The 20,247-nt window shown below is 40.4% G+C and overlaps 1 protein-coding gene across 1 annotated transcript in view; it reads left to right on the top strand.

Moving 5' to 3' along the window:
• Positions 1–20,247, top strand: part of GLI3 (GLI family zinc finger 3) — a 308,086-nt gene that overhangs the window by 1,592 nt on the left and 286,247 nt on the right. The window contains exon 2 of the mRNA XM_070466892.1: positions 12,738–12,901. Coding sequence (XP_070322993.1) covers positions 12,778–12,901 — 124 coding nt within the window. The 5' untranslated portion in view covers positions 12,738–12,777. The remainder of the gene's footprint in view (positions 1–12,737; positions 12,902–20,247) is intronic.

The following is a 20,247-nucleotide window of genomic DNA, read 5'->3' as shown; positions in this document are numbered from 1 at the left end:
GAGTCGGCGATGGCACCTCCTTCAGGAGATGCCGTCCGGAGAGCGGCTGGACCCACGCTTCCCTGGCTGACCTCGTGTAAACAGACTGTGCGGGAGGCATCCTCCGGGCGGCTCCTCCCGCCCGCCCCGGGGTCTCATCTCCGTGATGTGCAGTCCCGAGTCGATTCTGGCCTTGGGTACAGCGCTCGTGGCCCTCTGCCAGTTTATATGTACATATATTTATGTAAAACATTTTCTCCCAGCTCTCTGCCAGCTGTTCCACATTTTCCAGCTGCCATTTCAGTTTGAAATGATGGACCGTCCGCATCTCCAAGTAAAAGAGCCCCGTTAGTTGGAGGTATGGAGGGTCGGTCGCTGTGCAGAGACCTGGCCAGTGGCATTAGCCAGACTGGTTCTAGAAAACACCTTTCTTCGCTCCTTTATCTTTCTCCCTTTTCCTCCCCAGAGCCCTTTGCTGGAAGTGCGCAGTAATTAAGCTTTTGCCTCCCAATATGATTTTGGACAGAATTGGGAGATTTTTGATATCCCTGAAATATGCATCTGGTGGAAATAAATGAACTTTGAAAAAGAGTTCCAGCTTGAGTGCCTTGGGCATAGCTGGTGGAGCCCTCTGCCATGGCCATTTCTATTTAAGGCAGGAACTATTCATGGTCCCCATGTTACACTTTTTGTGTTGTTTGGTGTCTTAGCATATTATAGAGAGAAATCTTAAGGATTGGCTTAAAGTATTAATTTTGGCCTAAAGTATTAATTTTGAGTATTTATGTAATTGCTCTGTAATTTGAATAGGTGCCTTATTGATTGATTCCTGTAATTATTTCATTTAGGTTTTAAATTAAAAATTAATAATAGTCTGACAGTTTCTTAATTACATGTGTCAAGATTATTTTGAAGGAGGAAAATGCTATGTTTCAAAGTAGTGAAATAACCTCAAAATCGCTCTATCTTTCTAAAGCAGAACAGCATTTCATTTGAGGGGCTATATTGAAGTAGCGGTGATTGGCCTTAACAATGTAAACTGTGTGAAGTATCTAAAGAATTTGTTTATGTTAGGAAATATTGGTCTTAACCTGGTACACAAACACTTTGGCCAGTTGGCCTGTAGTCAGACCTAAAACAAACATGAACTAACATTTAAATTAGTTGTAATAGCATACTTATAGAGAGAAGAGGTTTATTTTACACTAAAAGCTATTTAATCAGAAACTGCCTGCCTAAGGGGAGAGCCTTTCAGGGTGTATAATTCTTAAAGTCAGCCTAGGAAAGCTTTGGTTTCAGATGCCTGAATGAGTCCAATGTGAGAGGTGTCTAGTGAAATTTCACACACAGAGAAGCACTTTAAAAGGTATAGACTATATTGTATGAATAGGCTAGTAGGTTCAACTCAGATACTTACCAATTCTCGGTACCATTAACATGTTTGGATTCCTTGATCGGACCATGACATAAATACACTTTTCCATAAATACACTTTTCCAGTATGTTGAATTTGCAAAGGACTACAGACAGAAATGAGAAAATTCAGTACTGATAAAAAATGACTCTGGTGAATTATTTCATTACTTATTTAATGAAAGTCATTAATTTATCAGTTTGATGCCCTAGCCTAAAAGTTGAACTTTCCTTTGTTTCTTGGCCAGTTTTCTTAATTACCTGCATGCTGTAAGGATTTCAGACTTCCTCTGTGCTTCGCCATTTAGGGGTCCTTCCATCTATGTGAGCTGTCCTGTTTATCCTTGCCCCCTTTTTAGGAGAATAAGGTTTGGGAATTTATGAAAGGAAACAATTTAATGATCATTGTTCCATGCACTCACTTATATGGAGACAGTAGTGTACTAAGAAAAACCAGTCTTGAAGGAAAAGTGGATCAGTGAGTCATGAAATCCTCAAGAAAACCTTAGTAATGGAATGTTAATGCTTTTAGACTATAGTAGATTATCTTAAAAGTCAGCCTTTTCTTCTTTATGCAATTGTTGTAAATCCCCAGCTAAAAAAATTCTTTGAAGGAGGTTTTAGTTTTGCTGGCATCCGTATTCTGTAGTCAGTCTGATCTGTTTTGGAAGATTCAAGAAATTTTCTGCCAACTTATATCATGAGAGTCAATTAAAATGCTGACATGACTGTAGAAGAAATTGTGTGTGTGTGTGTATTTCATTTGGTAAGTATAAGATTCTACTCTAATAATGACTTCAGGTTGTCTTTTCATGAAAGGCTACTAGAAGATGCTGCCCTTCACTTCCTGTTGTCATTTTTCCAGATGAAAATTGATTTGTTCTAGTTTCAAAGCAAATAAAGGGAGACAGAGTAAACAACAACAGGGCAGGGGGAATGCCACAAACTTTTTTCAAGTACTTTCAGCGTATTTTTCATCTCTACTTTTATTTGATGGGCCTGTGAAATAGAGCTGTAGACTGGCGAAGACTTTAAATGAAATTTCACACTTTGATGATTTTTTTTTAAACTTTGATATATTGACAGCAAAAGGAGCTGCAAAGCTTTTTTATAACTTGAGCAGTAACGCCAAGCAGCAGTCAAATGTCTCTGTGCATTTGTGTTTAACTGCAGAAGAAAAACATGTCCATGGGCAGTAGAGGTTCTTATCAACCCCCTAATCCCAGATCCCAGCAAACCTTGAGGGCATGCCTCAGATCTTGCTGAAATCACTGTAGACTCTCACAGTTTGCAGATTAAATATGCTATGTGTTCCTGGCTCCAACAACAGTTTTATGAGCTCACTAATCTTCCTGTTTTAAGATCCTTTTCTTAAGTTTTTAGAAGCTGTTAAAGGCAATGCTGCCTGGAGTAAGTGGTACTTGTTAATTTAGAGACACTAGGTATTTCATGCTCTCTTTCGAAATTGCCAAAATTATGATTTTTCCATCGAAGGGCTAGTTTTACAGGGAAAGAAAGGGAGGGAAGCCGTTGGAAAAAAATCCAATGTTAACTGTGTTGGCAAGTGTATTCGACTGCAAACTTTATGTGGTGTCTCAATTGTTTCAAGGCACTTTTCCTTTGCCTCACCCCTTAAAATTAGACTTTTTCTACTTGTAATTCTAATGCACTATATTTTAGTGCCACACTTAGCTACTCATGACCACTTTCAGGTTGTTTTTTTTTTTTTTTACTGTGAAAGTGTTTTTTGTTCCATGTGTGTATATTTCAATCCGACAAAATGTCCCAGAAAATCTATGGCTCTCTAAAGAAACTGAATGAACAGGCCATTACCTAGTTAATAAGGTGGCATTGGAACATTCCAGCCCCCCTCCTGAAAGGCAATATTGTGTGGAGCTCCACACATGCATCTGCAGCATTTAGGGTTGTGTCCTCATATTAGGGTGCTTTTGCATTTTGCATACAAGTCATAATTAAAAAAGAAAATACTTACATCATCGTCCAACGACCTGTCACATAATTCCCAGGAGAACTCGAGCCAATTTTGTGCTTAAAGGTTATTCAATGAATGAAATTGTGAAAGCCCATTTGTCAAAGTGCTGCATGGTTTCTGTTAGTTTTCAAGCCCCAAATTCATTGTCTGCCTGGGCCGGCCATCAGTCATCAGTGTATTAGCGGTGCCTTCAGGCCATGGTGCCCAGCACTTCTTCACACCATTATAGCTTTGAAAGTGTACTCTGTCGACTTGTAGAATTACTGCTCTGATTTCCGCTTGGCTGGGTTTGAGGTAAGTCCCCTCCCTACCTTCTAGCTGACTGTAATCCTTGCTTTCTTTTAAAGCTTCTTTCCAGAGATTTAGGGGAAAACTTTCTTAAGGGCCCTGTTGGCATCACACTGTGGTTTTGTTGTGGCATGCAGTGTACATATAAATTGTACCTGCAGTAAATTGGATTGATTGCTGGCCTCAAATAGCTAGTGGGCTTTTCTTTACTTTTTTTTGGAAGGGAGGTGAGGTGATGTGTGTGTGTGTGTGTGTGTGTGTGTGTGTGTGAGAGAGAGAGAGAGAGAGAGAGACACAGGAGTATGTTTTAAACATCTGATTGTGTGTGTGTGTGTGTGTGTGTGTGTGTGTGAGAGAGAGAGAGAGAGACACAGGAGTATGTTTTAAACATCTGATTGTATATTTGGGTAATTTTTATGCTATAGAATGAAATTAAATAATAGGAGCTAAGTGTCATTTTATTTAAATCTGATTCTGGAAGTACTTTCAGAAGCCAGTGTAACATCCTATTTGTTAATTTTCTAGTGGAAATTTGCAGCTTTAGCTCCCTGGACTTTTGGGGGAGAATGGCGTAAAACACCTAAAAATACTCCAGAGTTGTATGTTACATGGGTTTTTACAAAAAGAGACTGAAAACTCACAATTCAGATTAAAACTAACTCTCCAATTGCTGTAATGAAGGAATGAGTCAGTGAAACCATATTCTTGATTTCATCTTGTGATATTTTGAAAAAGAATAATTCAGTCTCGAGACTTTTTTTTGAATGAAGCCTAAATGAACTAAGATGTATGGAACCCTGAATGGAGCATGGACCAGGCCATGCCACTTCAGGACAACATCTGCTGTTTGAAATGTGAGGTTCCAATGAAATTCCACGCCAGGGCGTTTCATTGGGAGGGTGCATCGTTTGGTATAGTTTGCTTTGGCAGTTCTGTATATGATTGGTGGGCAGGAGGTGAAAAAAAAAGACAGCTGAAGGATTCTGTAAAGTTTATAGGCTGAGTCGATCAGAAATAATTCAGAAATTATTACTGAATAAACTGATTTAAAAATTCTTAAATTTTGAAAACTGCTTTTTACATTGCAATTAAGATTCAAGAATCTGTACTTTAAAAATCAGGAGGATAAAGTACAGTGAACAGTACCAGACAGAAAAAATAAGTACCTTTGGGGTATCTCCAGCTGATTTTAACACCCGTCAGGTATTAGTCCCATATTTGTGATGGTTTAAAGGTAAATTCTTATTCATAGAACATGTACTCTATCCCCTTAAGCTTGATTGTCAAGGCACACCTAATTCTAGGAACCAAAAATTATAGAAGTTCTCTTAGAGTGATATTACAATTAGCATTTTTTTTCTCCTTCTGAAAATATTTGAAGACTTTTAATTCCTGTAAACTTTAGAGAAGTGAGACAAGGGGCATCTTTGATCAGTCATGATGTTTTTTTGTGACATACGTAGGTTTAAGGGAAATAACAGTTTTCATGAGCTTAGTTGATCTATAGACTGATAACTGACTTATAGATCTCCTTTTCTGTCTGAAGCTTGTCTTGTCTGCAGCAAACCCACAGAAAATGGGGGTGTCAGCTCATTCCTTAATGGCACCTGCTATGCAGGGCACTTCCTGCAAACCTAAACCAAAGTACACTGGCCTGATGTTTCAAAGTTTTTGCAAAACTCAGTAACTAACAAGTATTAAATAGATACCTTTATCCTTCAGATGTTTCTCATAAAGTCCTCCTGAGAAAGTTAGATTAGTCTTCTGATGATCTTTCCTTTAAGTACACATAGCAGAAAAGGAAAACCGGCATACAAAATGTCATTTGTGATTTTAATGCTAGTAGCAATGATGACTTCATGTCAAATAAGATTTTCAATAGTTGAAGTTAAATATATGACTTTTTAAAAAGTTGAGATGTAGTTAAACTACTGAAATCAAACTCACTTAATCCATAGACAAGCAATTATTTTCCCTTAGAGTAATTCCATTTCCTTTTCAAGTAATTCTGTTTGGGTAGGCCTATCATGGATACTGCTTATCTGAGATGAGGAGCTTCAGAAACTGGGAAAGAAAGATCTGAAAAAAATAGAAGATTTGGGGGACCCCTCTAGGCTACCAAAGACCATTTTTGGTGACTTGAACAGAGAGGAGTTATTTGCAGTTAAGGCTTTTGGTTTTCCTAATTATGGGGGAATACAATCACATGTAAACGTAAAATAATTGCACATTTAAAAATATTATAGTTAAAAATTCATGAAGATTTCATTAAGAACTTATGAAGTTGAGCTTGCAGGAAAGAAAGGCATTACAGACAGGGAAGGGAGAGGAAGCTGTAGGAATCTTGGGAAATCTTGGTGTGTTACAGAGGTTATGCACATCTAACTGATTTTAAGTTCAGAAAGATATCTTGAGTGCCAGGAAGCATCAACCATATTACAAACCTATAAGAGATTTTCTATAATGCATGATTATATGAAACCCACTGACATGTTTCAAATTCCCTAAATTTTGCTCATGGAAACTCATGCTATTTCTCACTTCCAGAATTGCTCTAAAGTTAAAATCGCTATTAGTTTGTGCTTTTTGATTTTTTAAAAGTAAGTTTTCCCAGAGCAGCCATTTTCTTTAGGAACTGAATTTGAATGCTGCAGGAAGGTATAACTATTTAATAGAACATTTTACCTAAACGGTTGTTCCAAGACTAGCATCTTGAAGAAGCCGCTAATCTGCTAGTAAGTAATACAGGTGGGAGAAATGTCACTTTTCAGTGATGTGCTGGAAGCTCCTTAGAAATCCTTACACAGGCTCCTTCTGGATTTTTGAAACATTAGCATATTAGGAAAATCATTCAGCTTATAAACATATGGACAGGTATAAGGAAAGATACTTTCTCTGGAGGAAAGCTTTATTCCTCTTCAGCAAGAGCTCCCTGAGTTGCAGGGAATAATTTCTCACTGAAGGCCTAATCCGCCATACTGTTAAAAGTGCCCTCTCCTAGAATGCCTTATTCCTGCCTTGGCAGTAACTGATCAGAAACTGATCAGGTTGCCACTAATCAGGCTTTTAACTTGTTTTAAATCTTTAAATGCATCAAGAAAAAAAAAATCCCAAATTCAGGACACTGAAAAATAAACCAGCTGGATTAGGGAAACGGATGAAGTAGTCTGCTGTTCACAAAGGATGCATTATTAGTTTAGAATTACTGTCTCATTTCACCTTCGATTAGAAAGTCATTTTATACAGTTCAAACATCATTTCAAATGTTGATTTTAGCACTGGTGCTTCGTTTTTGTTTTTGTTTTTTTAAACATTTTAAGGACTTAACCCATTCAGAGAATCCTGCTTGTGTGTGCATCCCAGGGCTCACTGCAGAGATCTGCAAGGGGAAAGGCTGAATGGTGATTTTTCATGCTCTCCATTTATTATATAAAGCTTCGTGGTTAAAGTTCGGAACTCCACTGAGGGCTGTCACACAGAAAGCCCATGAGATAGGTCTGCCCCTTCACCACTCACACACCTAATCGGTTTAGGGCAGCTGATGAAGGAACACATTTGGAACCGGGTTAAGAGCCTCTGAAGCAAGTTAGAAGTTTGGTTATGTGAAGCACCCAGCCAGTGCGGTTTCTTGAAGATGTCAAGGGTCCCCCAGTCCTTTAATGTAGAGCGACACACAGGGTATTGCATTGCAAAGTGCCCAGAAAGTTCCATCTCCCCGAATTCAGTCGGTGAAACAGCCATGTGAATGCACTCCGGGCCGCCGCCGACCACTGTCTGCTGGGGATGCTGCCGGACCAGTTGTGCAGTTTTCCAGTGCTCGCGAGTCCTCCCCGGGAGCGGGTGACCCGGGTGAAGCAGAGTGAGGAGGGCCGCTCCTTTGGCTGCGGAGGCCCTGCGGGGCTCTGATCGTCCCGACCCTGGTCTGCCCTTTCGCTGGGGCGACGCTTCTGGAAGGCGGATCAGAGTGGAGCCGGCCTATTTCAAGGAGCCAGCGCTGCGCGGCGGGGCCTTACCGCGCTGGGGAGAAAACTTACGGCGAGGCGGGCGCCCCGAGGCCGCGGCGGCAAGAACTGACGGCTGGGGCTCGAGGACGCGGACCCTCAAACCGTGCAGGGAACGGAAGGGAAGCCAGTGTGGAAGCGCAGGATGCAAGCGCGCCCAGGCGGCACAGACCACAACCCACTGCTTACTAAAAAAAAAAAAAAAAAAAAAAAAAAATTATATATATATATGTATATATATATAATGCAAAATGACAACATCTTGGCAAAGATGAAAGTTTCTTCCTAGCTCCAAGTGGCCGCTCTAAAGGGAGGGTCACCCGTGTGGCTTGGCGCGGTGGGGGATGTGCTGTTTCCGGTGCAGACCCCCCTCTCCCGTTCTCCAAATTGGCACAGGTTGCGGCTTTTCTTTGGCCGCCTTTCCTGTGAAGATGTGAAGATGTGTTCTGCAGCATCACATGGTCAGTGACTCCAGGACACGGTGTCTTCTTTTGCTGCAAGTTAAGATTTATAATTTAGAAAGGAAAGACCCACCTGTGGGCAGGTTGTTAGTAACAGAGGGATTAGGTTTAAAAGAGGGTGCGGAATTAATTGTGCCCTGGGTTTAGGCCTCAGGGAAATTACAAAAGGATCAGGGACAGTTAGTTGAATGGGGAAAAGCCAGGACTGTTTGTTTTCAAGAAGGCATTTTCATTCCTGCATTTACCTATGAAACTTCAAGCTTTAGCAGGCCTATTAGAGCAGTTTTTCTTCATTCCTTTTTTTTTTTTTTAAATATACCAAGCTCCTAGGACTCAAAACTTCAACTACAGATAGTTTTTCTTTCCTTCTCTCTTTTTTCTTTTCCTAAGCATAAAGAGTCAAGGGGCATGCCAGCAAATCTTGTGTATAATGTTGCAGTGGTGAAAAGGATTGAAGGAGAACAGTTTGACTTTATAAGAAAAGGAATTGGGTCTAAAAGTCGCATTTCATTCACATCTAAAAACCAGTGGTATGTTTTCCTCAGAGAAAAATCTTTGAAGTGAAGCAGAACTGAAGTTTTCCTTCAGAGTTGTGTTCTAAATAAATTCTACTTTATTATTTAAGAAATGCCAAGTTTTAAAAGGAGTCCTATCGGCTACTGCCCTAGTTGTGTGTATTTTAGGATTCCATCAGGAATTTTTACTGGTCACTTCTGTACCTCATGCTTTGCTTTATCTCAGGATGGAGGGCTGAATTTTCCAACTCGGCTGAACATCCTATGAAAACATTGCCACCACATCTAGAAGCAGACCCTTTTCTGCTCACTAACTCTTTAGGCAGAGTTTTGATGAGGTGTGAGAGTCTCGAATGTGAAAACTTTCTCCTTTGTAACTGACAGAGACAAAGTTGGGTTTTTATCAGTAAAAGAAGCTGATATAATTTATAGGGATATACAGGAAGCAGATGTCTGCCTTGGCAAGTTGCCATTTTTATAGCCCGGTTCCAAGCATAAACCACACTTTTAAATAATTAGCTACTAACTAATGAGATCCAAAAATAAGTTGTCAAAATAGAAGAAGGGGGTAGACTTTCCAGTGACCAAGGGCCTATTTCTAAAAAAAATCGGTTTTGAACAGGAGGATGGGGGAGAAATTAGTATTCTCCAAGACCATTAATTAGTGTGATTTCAATCAGAGCCTGGGGCTTTACCTCTTCTTGGGAGCCTCTCTCTGGTGATGAGTATTTGGAGGGTTTTTATTGCTTTGTTAAAATGAAGTCCTTTGCTTGGGGGAAAACCAACAACTCCACAAAAACCAAGTTTGTCAAGGAGCTTTGGCGACTTCTCGCTGCTATTAATTAGTTTCCTCTCCTAAGGAAGAGACAGACTGAATTCCTACCAAGAATCCCATCTCTTCTTCTTCTTCTTTTTTTTCTATTCCATTAGCTGATTTCTGTGTCTGGTATCAATAAACTCCATCCAGATTGCACTGATAAAACTCTTATGTGTGTTTCAAGGGAAACAGTTATAATAAGTGCCTCTTTATCCAAAATGGTTGAAAATGGAGTGTTTTGATTGATTAAATATTCCTGTTAAAGTTTTTGTATAGTTTTCCGGTTTACAAAGAAACGCTGGCTACAAAAGAAAAGATATGTAGCTAAGTCAATGGCAATTAAGATTGAAGACTGATGAACTGAGTCACAGGATCATTGTTGGACTGTGTATTTACATAGTAAACACTCTTGCAGGTATGAGGTGCTGAGGAAATAGCCAGGGGCTTGTCCTCATGGAGTTTAGGGTCTAGAGGAGAAGACAAGACATTCAGCAAAGATTCCAGACAGACGCAGAGTTGATTAGGACGGTGGTTGGGATGGGCTGTTGGAATTCAGCACTTCATTCTTTAGTTCGTCCAGTCTGCAAAGATTTCAGTGAGGACCTACAGCATTGAGTACAGAGTGGTGAACAAAAACATGTCTGCAAGTTCAGTGATCTTGATAATCACCACTGCTGTTTGAAATAGAGGTTCGGGGGCCACCTCCAAGCACAGGGGTTAGGCTGGCAGCTCTGAATGTTTCACTGAAACAAAACAAGGCTGATTCAGATGGCGGTTGTACTACCCTGAGGAACAGTGCTGTGGACGAGGTTGAATGGTTCTAATTGCATGCTTTAAACATGATATTTAAATCAGTTTAGATCCCTTCTTGGCCTTTTGGCTAAGATCAAGTATAAATCAATTTGGGGGGAGCATTCAAACAATTTAAAGAATTGTTCTGGGTTTGGTAGAGCTGGAAGGGATGGTCGATAATTTCTCTTTCAAGGGTTCTTGATCTGGGTTGGAGGGCCTGTGATCCCTTGAAAATCAAATGGACAGTTTTTTGTGTGTGTTTAAGTCTATTGGGGAATTCCTTGGTGATCCAGTGGCTAAGATTCTGAGCTCCCAAAACAAGGGGCCAGGGTTAAGTCTCTTGTCAGGGAACTAGATCCCACATGCCACAACTAAGATCTGGTGCAGCCAAATAAATAAATAAAAATAAATATTAAATGTCTTTTATTAAAAAATGTATATTGGGGGGGGAGATCCATAAGTTTTAACATCTCCTTAAACAAGATTGGACACCCCACTGCCCCCAAGGTTATGTCCCTCTGTGTGACACTGTCTTGTGACAGAGAAGGAAACTGAAAGTGAAAGTCGCTCAGTCATGTCTGACTCTTTGCGACTCCATGGACTATACAGTCTCTGGAAGTCTCCAGGCCAGAATACTGGAGTGGGTAGCCGTTCCCTTCTCCATGGGATCTTCCCCACCCAGGGATCGAACCTAGGTCTCCCACATTGCAAGTGGTTTCTTTACCAGCTGAGCCACAAGGAAACTGAGGTGCGGACAACTCCAGGGGACATCAGTAAGGCCCTACCCATTGGCTTGAGCACCATGGCAACCGTCAGAAAAGAAGGCCTACGGTCCTTAACTATTGTGATCTGTTGGGCTCTTTGAGTAATGTTTCTGAATTTGGAGTGGATCTTATAATTGATATGTAAATTTAACCTAGGGTGTCTTTTTGTCTTTTTTATTCTAGAAAAGCTGTTCTTAAATAACTTGTGTGCCTTTCAGTGAATGCCAGTGGATAATCAAGGAGAAGATGTAGAAGTTACTGGAAGAGCTGGTGCTCCAGGGCCACGAGGCCTCTGGGCCTTCAGCTTTTCTAGTTAGTTATTCTAGGTTTCCTCTACTATAAAGACAGCATTTGCAGTTCCCTTGCAAATGTGAGTTAAGGTTGACTAAGAATCCTCCATCTCTTTCTTTAAGATGTTTAGTCCATGACCGGGTTGCCTAGTTTATTTCACTAATCGTTTTGATGGAACACAGTGGTATCGGCTCAATGTAGAAAATAGGCAGATGACTCCATGGAAGAAATACCCGCAATCTAGATAACTTAAGGGAAACATGGTAGAGAGGGGACTTGTTGTCTTTTCTTGTATTCTTTGTTGTTGTGGATCATGACTGCAAAAAAGGGACATGAACCAAACAGAGAGAAAATTGATGAATGATGAGCTAGGGCGATTATCACATGAATGACACCAGTGAAAGACAGACTAACTGCCCTGCCTTTAGCTGAGTTTTAATATTTCTTAAGTGGTTCTAGCCTTTGCTGTCCGTGATCTTTTGCCTTTTCCTTTAGGATCCAGAGTGTGTTGTTCTGTCACCTTTGACGTTTTAAAAACGTAACTTCAGTGAATGGAAATGTTCTGCTATTTAGAGAAAGCTTCAAGAATATGGTTTTCCTGAATGAATTAGACTTAAGAGGTGTTTTGCAGTTCACATATCTTAGTGAGGAAAGCACAATCATTGACCAGTGTCCTCTGATTCAAATGGATGGGAGAAACCGTTGGTCACTCGTTTTTTCTTCTAAAAGATTTCTTTTTTTAATGTGGTCCATTTAAAAAAATCTTTAATTGAATTTGTTACCTTGTTTCTCTCTCTCTCTTTTTTTTTTTTTTGGCTTTTTGGCCATGAGGCATATAGTATCTTAGCTTCCCACCAGGGATCAAACCCACAGCCCCTGCATTGGAAGGTGAAAACTTAACCACTGGATGGCAGGGACGGCCTTGTCAGTCACTCTTTAAAACATCGAATTAATAACTAAAAGCTGTCCCTGGCTTAAAAAGTTGTCCTACTTCCCTTTCTTATAAAGTTGGCCACCTTCTAATAAATGTCGGAGACATTTGGAGATGTGGCTTGAAGGAGTAATTTGACACTTGGGTTTCTCACCAAAATCACAGCTGAAAATGGAGATACTTAGACTGTTTAATAGAAAATGCCCTGTAGGATTTTGGAAGAAGTCCCACATTATGGACAAGTGCCTCTGTCCTTCTTTTGCACATGTAGACAGAATTCATCCGGCTTGTTACTAGAACTTTGAGGCCTTTTTGTAAGAAAATTTGTGGGGAAGGGATGTCCAGATTTCACATCGGCTGATGCTCTAGGCTAATGCCTAGGCTGATTTTGAATTGGCTGATGCTCCTCAGGTGACAGGTGAAGTGGCTTTTGGGATTTCTTTTTTCCTCCATCTTATCTGAGGTTGATGGTGCTGTTGTGGATTTTTTCAGGGATTCCTGGTTGCCAGAGCTGAAGGAATGAGAAGGCGTCATGGAGGCCCAGTCCCAGAGCTCGACGACCACTGAGAAAAAGAAAGTGGAGAATTCCATAGTGAAATGCCCCACTCGGCCAGATGTCAGCGAGAAAGCCGTGGCCTCCAGCACCACTTCCAATGGTGAGCGGCCACGGGAATTCCCTGCAGCCAAGCCTGCAGTCCTGTTCTGTGCTTGACATTCCTCGTGAACTGAACGTTTGCACCTGGACCTGTATTTATCCTCTGAGAGGCTAAAGAGCATAAATGGAGGTGGTGGGGGGAGGGGCTTGGGATGGGCAAGCTTTCGGCATCTCTATTTTGGCAGTGAAACTACATGTTTTCTTCCAAATTTTCTAATTTGAGATGTAAATGTGATAGGTTATTTATTATAGGAAGTTCCTGTTTTGGCATTTTGGAAATCATCTTGATGAGTCTGGCAGGACTTCAAAACACTTTGCATTTCACATCGGAAGTCTCCACTCATCAGGATAATTAGTGATTAGCTATTACAAAAGACACAAGCGCTGTCTTGTCCAAGTTAGTGAGAGGGTCCCCTGCCAACCCCCCAAACCCTGAGGAGTCCACTAAAAGATTTTAAAAGCTGTTAATGGTTGACCCTTCAGTAGTGGTTGAAGGTTGAGCCTCATCTAGTTTCTGAGATGCAGGGTAATGTCCTTAATTTGCGTTCAGAGATAACAGAGAGCTACTGTTTCTCTGTGCTGTATGTTTTAATATTTTAAGCGTAGTGCTGAGAGGCATTTCAATTTAAGCATGGAGCCTTGAAAATAAATTCCAGACCCCACCTCTGGTAAAAACAGACTGAATGAGTTAATGGTAACCTTTGCTTCCCGTCCTTGCTTTTCATTCCTGCTTTAAGACCATCAGCTCCTTAGCTTTCTGTAGATTTCATAGCCACCCTTGGCCTTCATGATTGCACTCTGCTTTGCCATGTGTCCTTGGGAAGGATAAGCTGGCCCACTCTCAGTCCTGGACGCTGCCTACCTGGGTAAATGAATTTGGATCTGCTGAACCAACCTGCTCCCTCCCTCCCTGTGGGTTTGTGTTTTATTTATTCCAAGAAAGGTTTGACTAGGTTGATTTCTAACTTTTTACATGCAATGAAATGGGAGGGTCAGAATCTGCTTTGGAAGGTCACAGCCTCGAACCATAGGCTATAAGTGCAGACATCCAGTAAAAAAAGCTGCACCTTCCAGTAATGGAGTCTACTTTTTGCGTTATTCCTCCAGTGGAATTATAGAAGTCATATTTTCTCCCTAAAAAAGCTCCCCATGGCCCTTGCTTCTTTTCTCTGGAATTTGTAAAAATTAGACACATTTATTATTTCAGACAGAGTCAGTCTATGCCGTGTAGGTGATTTGGGAATTTTAATAGGAATTTTTTAGTGATGTGTGTGAATGAGTGAGCCTGTGTGTAAGTGTGTGTGTGAGAACAGGGGAGGCATGTAAGTGGGTAGAAGCTGGTGCTACCACGTGGAGTGTCTGTAAGCCCCTGTCCTTTCTGTGAATTTCAGCAGAGTAACCACAGCGACCTATCCTTGGTGAAGGTGCTGCCAAGTTGGCCACTCTGGCACCAGAATGCAGGCTGGGCAGGTTTTTGGTGCTGCCGCATTTGTCTTGAGCCACTCTGATCATGAGTTGTCCCCATTAACTTCCTTCGGGTGCCCGGGAACGGTGCTAACCTAATCAGCCCCTGGCAGCCAGGAAGCCACTGGGGAACAGTAGCCAGGGAAGGAATAGTCACAGTTTACACAAGTTAGTCCATGAGTCCCAGGTAACCACAGAACTGACTGAATCTGAATTCCATGGGTTTTCCACCCTGATCAGGCTGGGTTCTCAAAGCACCCTCTAAGTGGGTGTAAAGCATCCTATTTGGGGGCAAAAGCTCATTAGTCAGGTTTGTAGGGCTCCTGCCTGAATGATAGCCTTCCTAGAAGCCCTGTGAGTGCTGACCATTTTTTTTCCAACGTTCTATTTCTTGTAAGGGATTTACTCCTTTTTATTTTGGGATAGCCTAAAGAGCTGATCAAATAAAAGGGAAATGGAGGTGGTGTTTGTAAACATCAGTGGCAGTCCTGCTGGAAGGTTCCAGGGAAACCAGCAAATAAGTTTAAAGAAAAGAAAAAGTAAAATAAAGGAAAATAAACTTCTTTCCTTGTGTTGGCTTTACATAAGCAAAGCTAATAATGGTAATGATTTTTTAATATAAATTTCTCTGCAGGAGGCATCTAACTATCTAACTAGTTCAGAGCCTCTTTATGGTGCTAGGATCGTGCTCAGGGGGTGGAATGGCCCAGCTTCTTTGTTCTGCCAGCTTCTACCTGGTGGCATGTTGCCCTTTGCTATCAGTTGTGGTCACACAGCTAGTCTGGGGGCTTTGGTCTGGGTTTGATTTGGGTTTTAGAGTTAGTGGGAGGTGGGCACACTGTCACTGCCATGGTCATTCATTTATTTGTCAGTTCTGTCTTTTCTCTGAAACAGTTCAGAAGTGGTTGGATACCTTCACTGAGGCTGTTCACAAAAAGGCTATGAAAATTACTTAGATCCTACTACATGTAGTACCAATTGCTACTGTTTCCATGGGGTTCTTAGCCTTTCCTTACAAAGCTGTGAAATTTAGAGATTTGTAAATGAACAATTAAAAATAAGTTCCATACCAAGATATATTATGGACATAATCTGTGTATTTTCTCTCTCCCATCCACAATTTCAAGAGTAAAAGAAAACAAACAGAAATTTTTTGTTATTGGCGCTGTGTTGGGTTGACTTAATTAACTTTTCCAGCCATTATGTGCTGCAATTTGTTCCTGATTGTGGAGCCTTCCAGCCAAACCACGCACATTCCTCTGCATGTCCTTACAGATTTGTTTTCTTACTTTTCTCAGTTGAGTATCTACTTCTAGAATAACAAGTCATACATTTTGTGTAAACGTACACATACACACAACCAAAATGTATGGTTCAAAAACCTGAAGCAACATTTTAAGGAAGGATTTGTCTCAACATTGAACTTGAAAATAGCACAAGTGAAAAGCTGTTTTGTAATTTATGTGGAGCCAAACTGATTTTTGTAACATTTAAGAACCTATATCAACATATGAAGCATTCATTACACTTATTCAGGAACCACAGTGTATGTTTCATTTGCTATAGTTTGACTTTAAGCTTTAGTGTTATCTATTAAGCATAAATGATGAGAGGACATTTAGTTTTCTGAATATTTGTTCAGTGCAGCTGACATGTAAATGATCATTTTTGGCATCCAGGATGGTGTCTTTCACATATAAAGTGTGCACTCAGATATTAGTTGTCATTGTTTACTTAAAAATCTCTAAGTCTGTTAATATGCTAGTGCCTTAAATGAAATGCCTTAATGATCTGTTTTGTTTTTTTGGGATGAATTCATTAGTTTCCAAGCTGCATGTTGTATTTTGTAAATAACAGACTTTTTTTTTTTAATCTAGATGTCCCAATGTATTAAACATTTTCATTGTCCTGTTAAATCTCCTTCGATGACTTGCAAACGCTGACTTTTCAGTGTGAGGTGTTTTGTCTCATTTTTGGTCTATGATTTTTTTTTTTAAGAGGTAATCTGATATTTCTCATTAACCTACTACTCTGCTTTAAAAAAGAAAGTAATAATAAACGTATGTAGGTCCTGGTTTTGGGGATCTTTTATCAGATCTGATAGTTATTGGGAACATACCTTAAAGTGATAGAAAGCAGAAAGTATTATCTTAATGGTGATGCAATGTGAAACCAAAGCTAATAGATTAATAAGGGAGAAGAAGTTCCCTGTTCTCTTTGATTATTTCAAAAAGAAGTGCTTGGTTCTCCTCTGCTTAAAAAAAAAATTCTTTGAGGTTTCTAAGGGGAAAGTGTTGTGGTCGGCAAATATGTAGGAGATGCTTTTTTAAAAAAACTTTAACTTCTGATTGCTTCCTGGCCTTGTGATTTTCTTTCAAACTGTCCAGTAACTCTTATGAGTATTAATTGGAATATCTGTTGGTCTCCTTGCTGGGAATAAGATAGCTCAGAATTTTGTTGAGAGTTTGGAGTTTGTCAGCCGCTCACCACCAGGATCTCTTTTCTTTTTGACCTTTTTTATGGTAAGAGTTTATAGACCTAATTCTGCTCAGAAATGGGTGGGCGGTTCACACCAAAAAGCCAGTAGATTGTGAGTTTTAGGTTGCCTGTCCCTTTAGATATCCAATCCCTTTTTTCTTGGCCACATCCCATTTCCTGGCACATGACAGATGGACAGATGGACGGAAAGGACTTTCAGATAACACGGTTTCACACTGTGGGGTGTTGGATAGGAATACCCCAGGGATTGGGCTGAAAGTTTGAGCTGAGTTTTGGCAACACCAAGGACTAGCTTGGTGAATGTGGGCAAATTCACTTCTCAAAGTGTTGATTTCCTCATCTGTTTATCAAGATACTAATTAGACCCACTTCATAGGATCTTCAGGATTAAATGAGGCAGTGCCTATACATAGTAAGAGATTAGCAAACGTTAGCCAGCGTTATGGGAATGAATTAAATGTTACGAATCCAAAACAAAAAAGATATGCTTTTTTGAAAATGCACATAGATTTTGAAATTAGTGGAAAAATGATTGGCAAAAGTAATTTTGAATTTGCTGAACTCTGTCTGAAAAACAGTTTAAGATGCTTCACAAATCCTCAAAGTGACCAAGTTTACACATCTTAAGGAAGGATGGATTAAAAAAACACACCACCACAAAAATCTGTGTAACTTCCTTCTGAATGCCTTCTTCAGCTAGAAAATGGGAAAGACAATTTTGAGAAAATTTATTTTGATTTAACTTTGAAAAACTAACAGTGCTTTCATATTGTCTTAATATTAGAAACAACATACAGTGCATCTGCTTTCTTGATTCCTTTTAGGGGTAAACTGTTTCCTTTCAGGTTAGTGGTACCCATTTATAGAGTAGTTAGTGCTGCATTAAATTTTATGCTTGTTCAAAGAGTTTTCATGTTTTTAAACCAACTAACTCAAGACGAATAATCTGATTCTCATAAGAGCTCTGACATCTCTTGAGCTCTCAGGAACTCATGTGTTCCTAAACCTGGCAACCTCTGTCTTCTTATTTTGGCAGAGTGTATCGCCTTTCCTGCAGTCACCCAGGCTTGAAACCACACCATCACCTTTGACCCCTCCCTCCCTCTGGCTTCCCGTGTCCTACCAGTTTTGAGGTCCTGGTAGATTTTCCTCTGTAATTATTCACCCATGTGTCCCTTCAGGCCACCCTACCACACAGTACTATTTCAAACCTCACTACCTCATGCGTAGACAATTAAAGTAACCTCTCCAATCACTCTGCCCTGATTCATGGAGTTGCTCCTGCCCAATTAATCTTTTAATGCTATACCCGTACTCTAGAACCATCAGTGATTCCCAGCTACTTGTAAAATAAAGCTCAAAACCCTTTGCCTAATATTGTGAGATAATCTTCCAAAATCTGACCTCATTCTGCCTCTCCAGTCTGCTTTGCTACAACTCTGCTTTTCTATTTCTAACCTGTGATTTATCCAAATTGAAGGGCTTCTCTTCATTCATGTTGCTCCACCATAGAATGACCTTTATGCCCAACATCAGTGCATGTTTACCTTCTTCTCAAATGCAACTCTGCGCTTCAGCTTTTCCTCTCTCCAAATAGTCTTGCGTCCTTTGGAGGAACTACCTAATAATGCTTGAATTAGAGGAGAGTATTTTATTTATTATTATTTTAATCAATAGACTATATTTTAGAGAAGTTTTAGATTTACAGAAAAATAATTGATCAGCAAGTACAAAGAGTTCCTACATACATGTCTCCCCAGTTTCCCCTGTTATTAACATTTTATAAGTGTCAGAATGTTTGTTACAATTGATGAACTAATCTTGATACATGATGATTAACTATAGTCCATGGTTTCCATGAGGGCTCATTCCTTGTGTTGTGTATCCTATGGGTATTGACAAACGTATAATGCCATGTAGCTGCCATTATGGTATCCTACAGACTAATTGCACTCCTAAAATTTCCCTGTGCCCCCTTTTTTTCAATCCCTCCCCTCTTCACTGTAATACATGAAACTTTTTGAGCATAGCACCTGATTTGTCTTTTCTCTGCCCCCACCTTATCCTCCTTCAGTGTTTACAGGGCCCCAGCCTGCACAGTACACAGATCTGCTGGAACCTCCCTTGGCTCTGTGGGGCAGAGGGTGTGTGTAGCCCAGCAGTGGTGTGGATGCCAGGGTTTCTTCCTGCCACTTTATTGCTGTGTGATCTTGGGCTAAGTGCTTAACATCTCAGAGGCTGCCATAGTGAATTCCCAGATACGGCAGCTATTATTAGTAATAGTAATACTTTTACTATTAATAGTAATAATTCAGGGCAAAATCTGGAAGGATTTAATTCACTGACACTTTTCATCTCACACCTCAACACAGTATCATTTGTTGATAATCTGTGCTTGGGTAAGTTTTAACTTGATTGAGGCTGTTAGAGGGTGTTGGCTTACAGAAAATCCTTACAAGTGGTGGTCATCAGGATGGAGCTTAACAAACAAGGAGATGCTAGGAGCTGGGCTCAGGAAACAGTACCTCAAGTTATTGGTCTTAAAATTGGTACAAGTTGAATTTACTGAATCAAATTGGTGAGGCTATTCCTCATTCATAAACATGCCTTCACATTATGGGGTAAAATCAGTAATTCTGTGCTGATAGGCTTCCCTGAGGGCAGAGCTGCTCTGTTCTCTTGTGTGGGGCTATTGGACTTCTCCTCCAAAATGACAATTCTTGGGTGCTCAGAGAAATCAGGAATAGACTCAATCCGATCTCGCTGCAGTTTTTCAGACTTGGGAGTAAAAAGAAGCCACAGCATTATGTGTTCTGCTTGTGGAAAGTTTCTGGGTTACCCTGATTACTTGTGACCCAGTGATGTGGGTATTTCACATTTTCAGAAATAAACTGATCAGAATCAACAACAGCGACCAAAGAGTGGAAACTCAGGGTCAAAATGGTGCTTGTGGGAAGGCAGTGTCCCTCTGTGGAAGTATCCTGGTGGCTTTCAGCCAGGTACCGCTTTGAGCCCCTACTTGAGGGGAGGGCTCTGTTCCAGGAATGCTAAAAGATGCCATCCTCAACATCGGGAACCCTGAGGGTCCCAGGCAGAGAAGGAGGTGGGGTGATGGTGAAAGCAAAAAGCTTCCCGTTACTGTGTTTACATGGAAATCTTGCCAAATCCACAATTTCTGTCTGTTTTTAAAACTTTACATACAGCACCACTCACTTTTTTTTTTTTTGGGTGTACACTTCTGTGAGTTTTGACAAATCCATTGAGTCTTATAAATACTACCACAGTCAACATGCAGAACAGCCCCCTCCCCAAATTTGGACAGATACTTGCTTTTAAACTCAGTGTAGTAATAGTTACCTTATGAGTAACTGATAAGAAAAAGCA

Source organism: Odocoileus virginianus, chromosome 1 (genome assembly GCF_023699985.2).
Source record: "Odocoileus virginianus isolate 20LAN1187 ecotype Illinois chromosome 1, Ovbor_1.2, whole genome shotgun sequence".
Lineage (NCBI taxonomy): Eukaryota > Metazoa > Chordata > Mammalia > Artiodactyla > Cervidae > Odocoileus > Odocoileus virginianus.
This window is presented reverse-complemented; position numbering and strand designations above follow the sequence as displayed.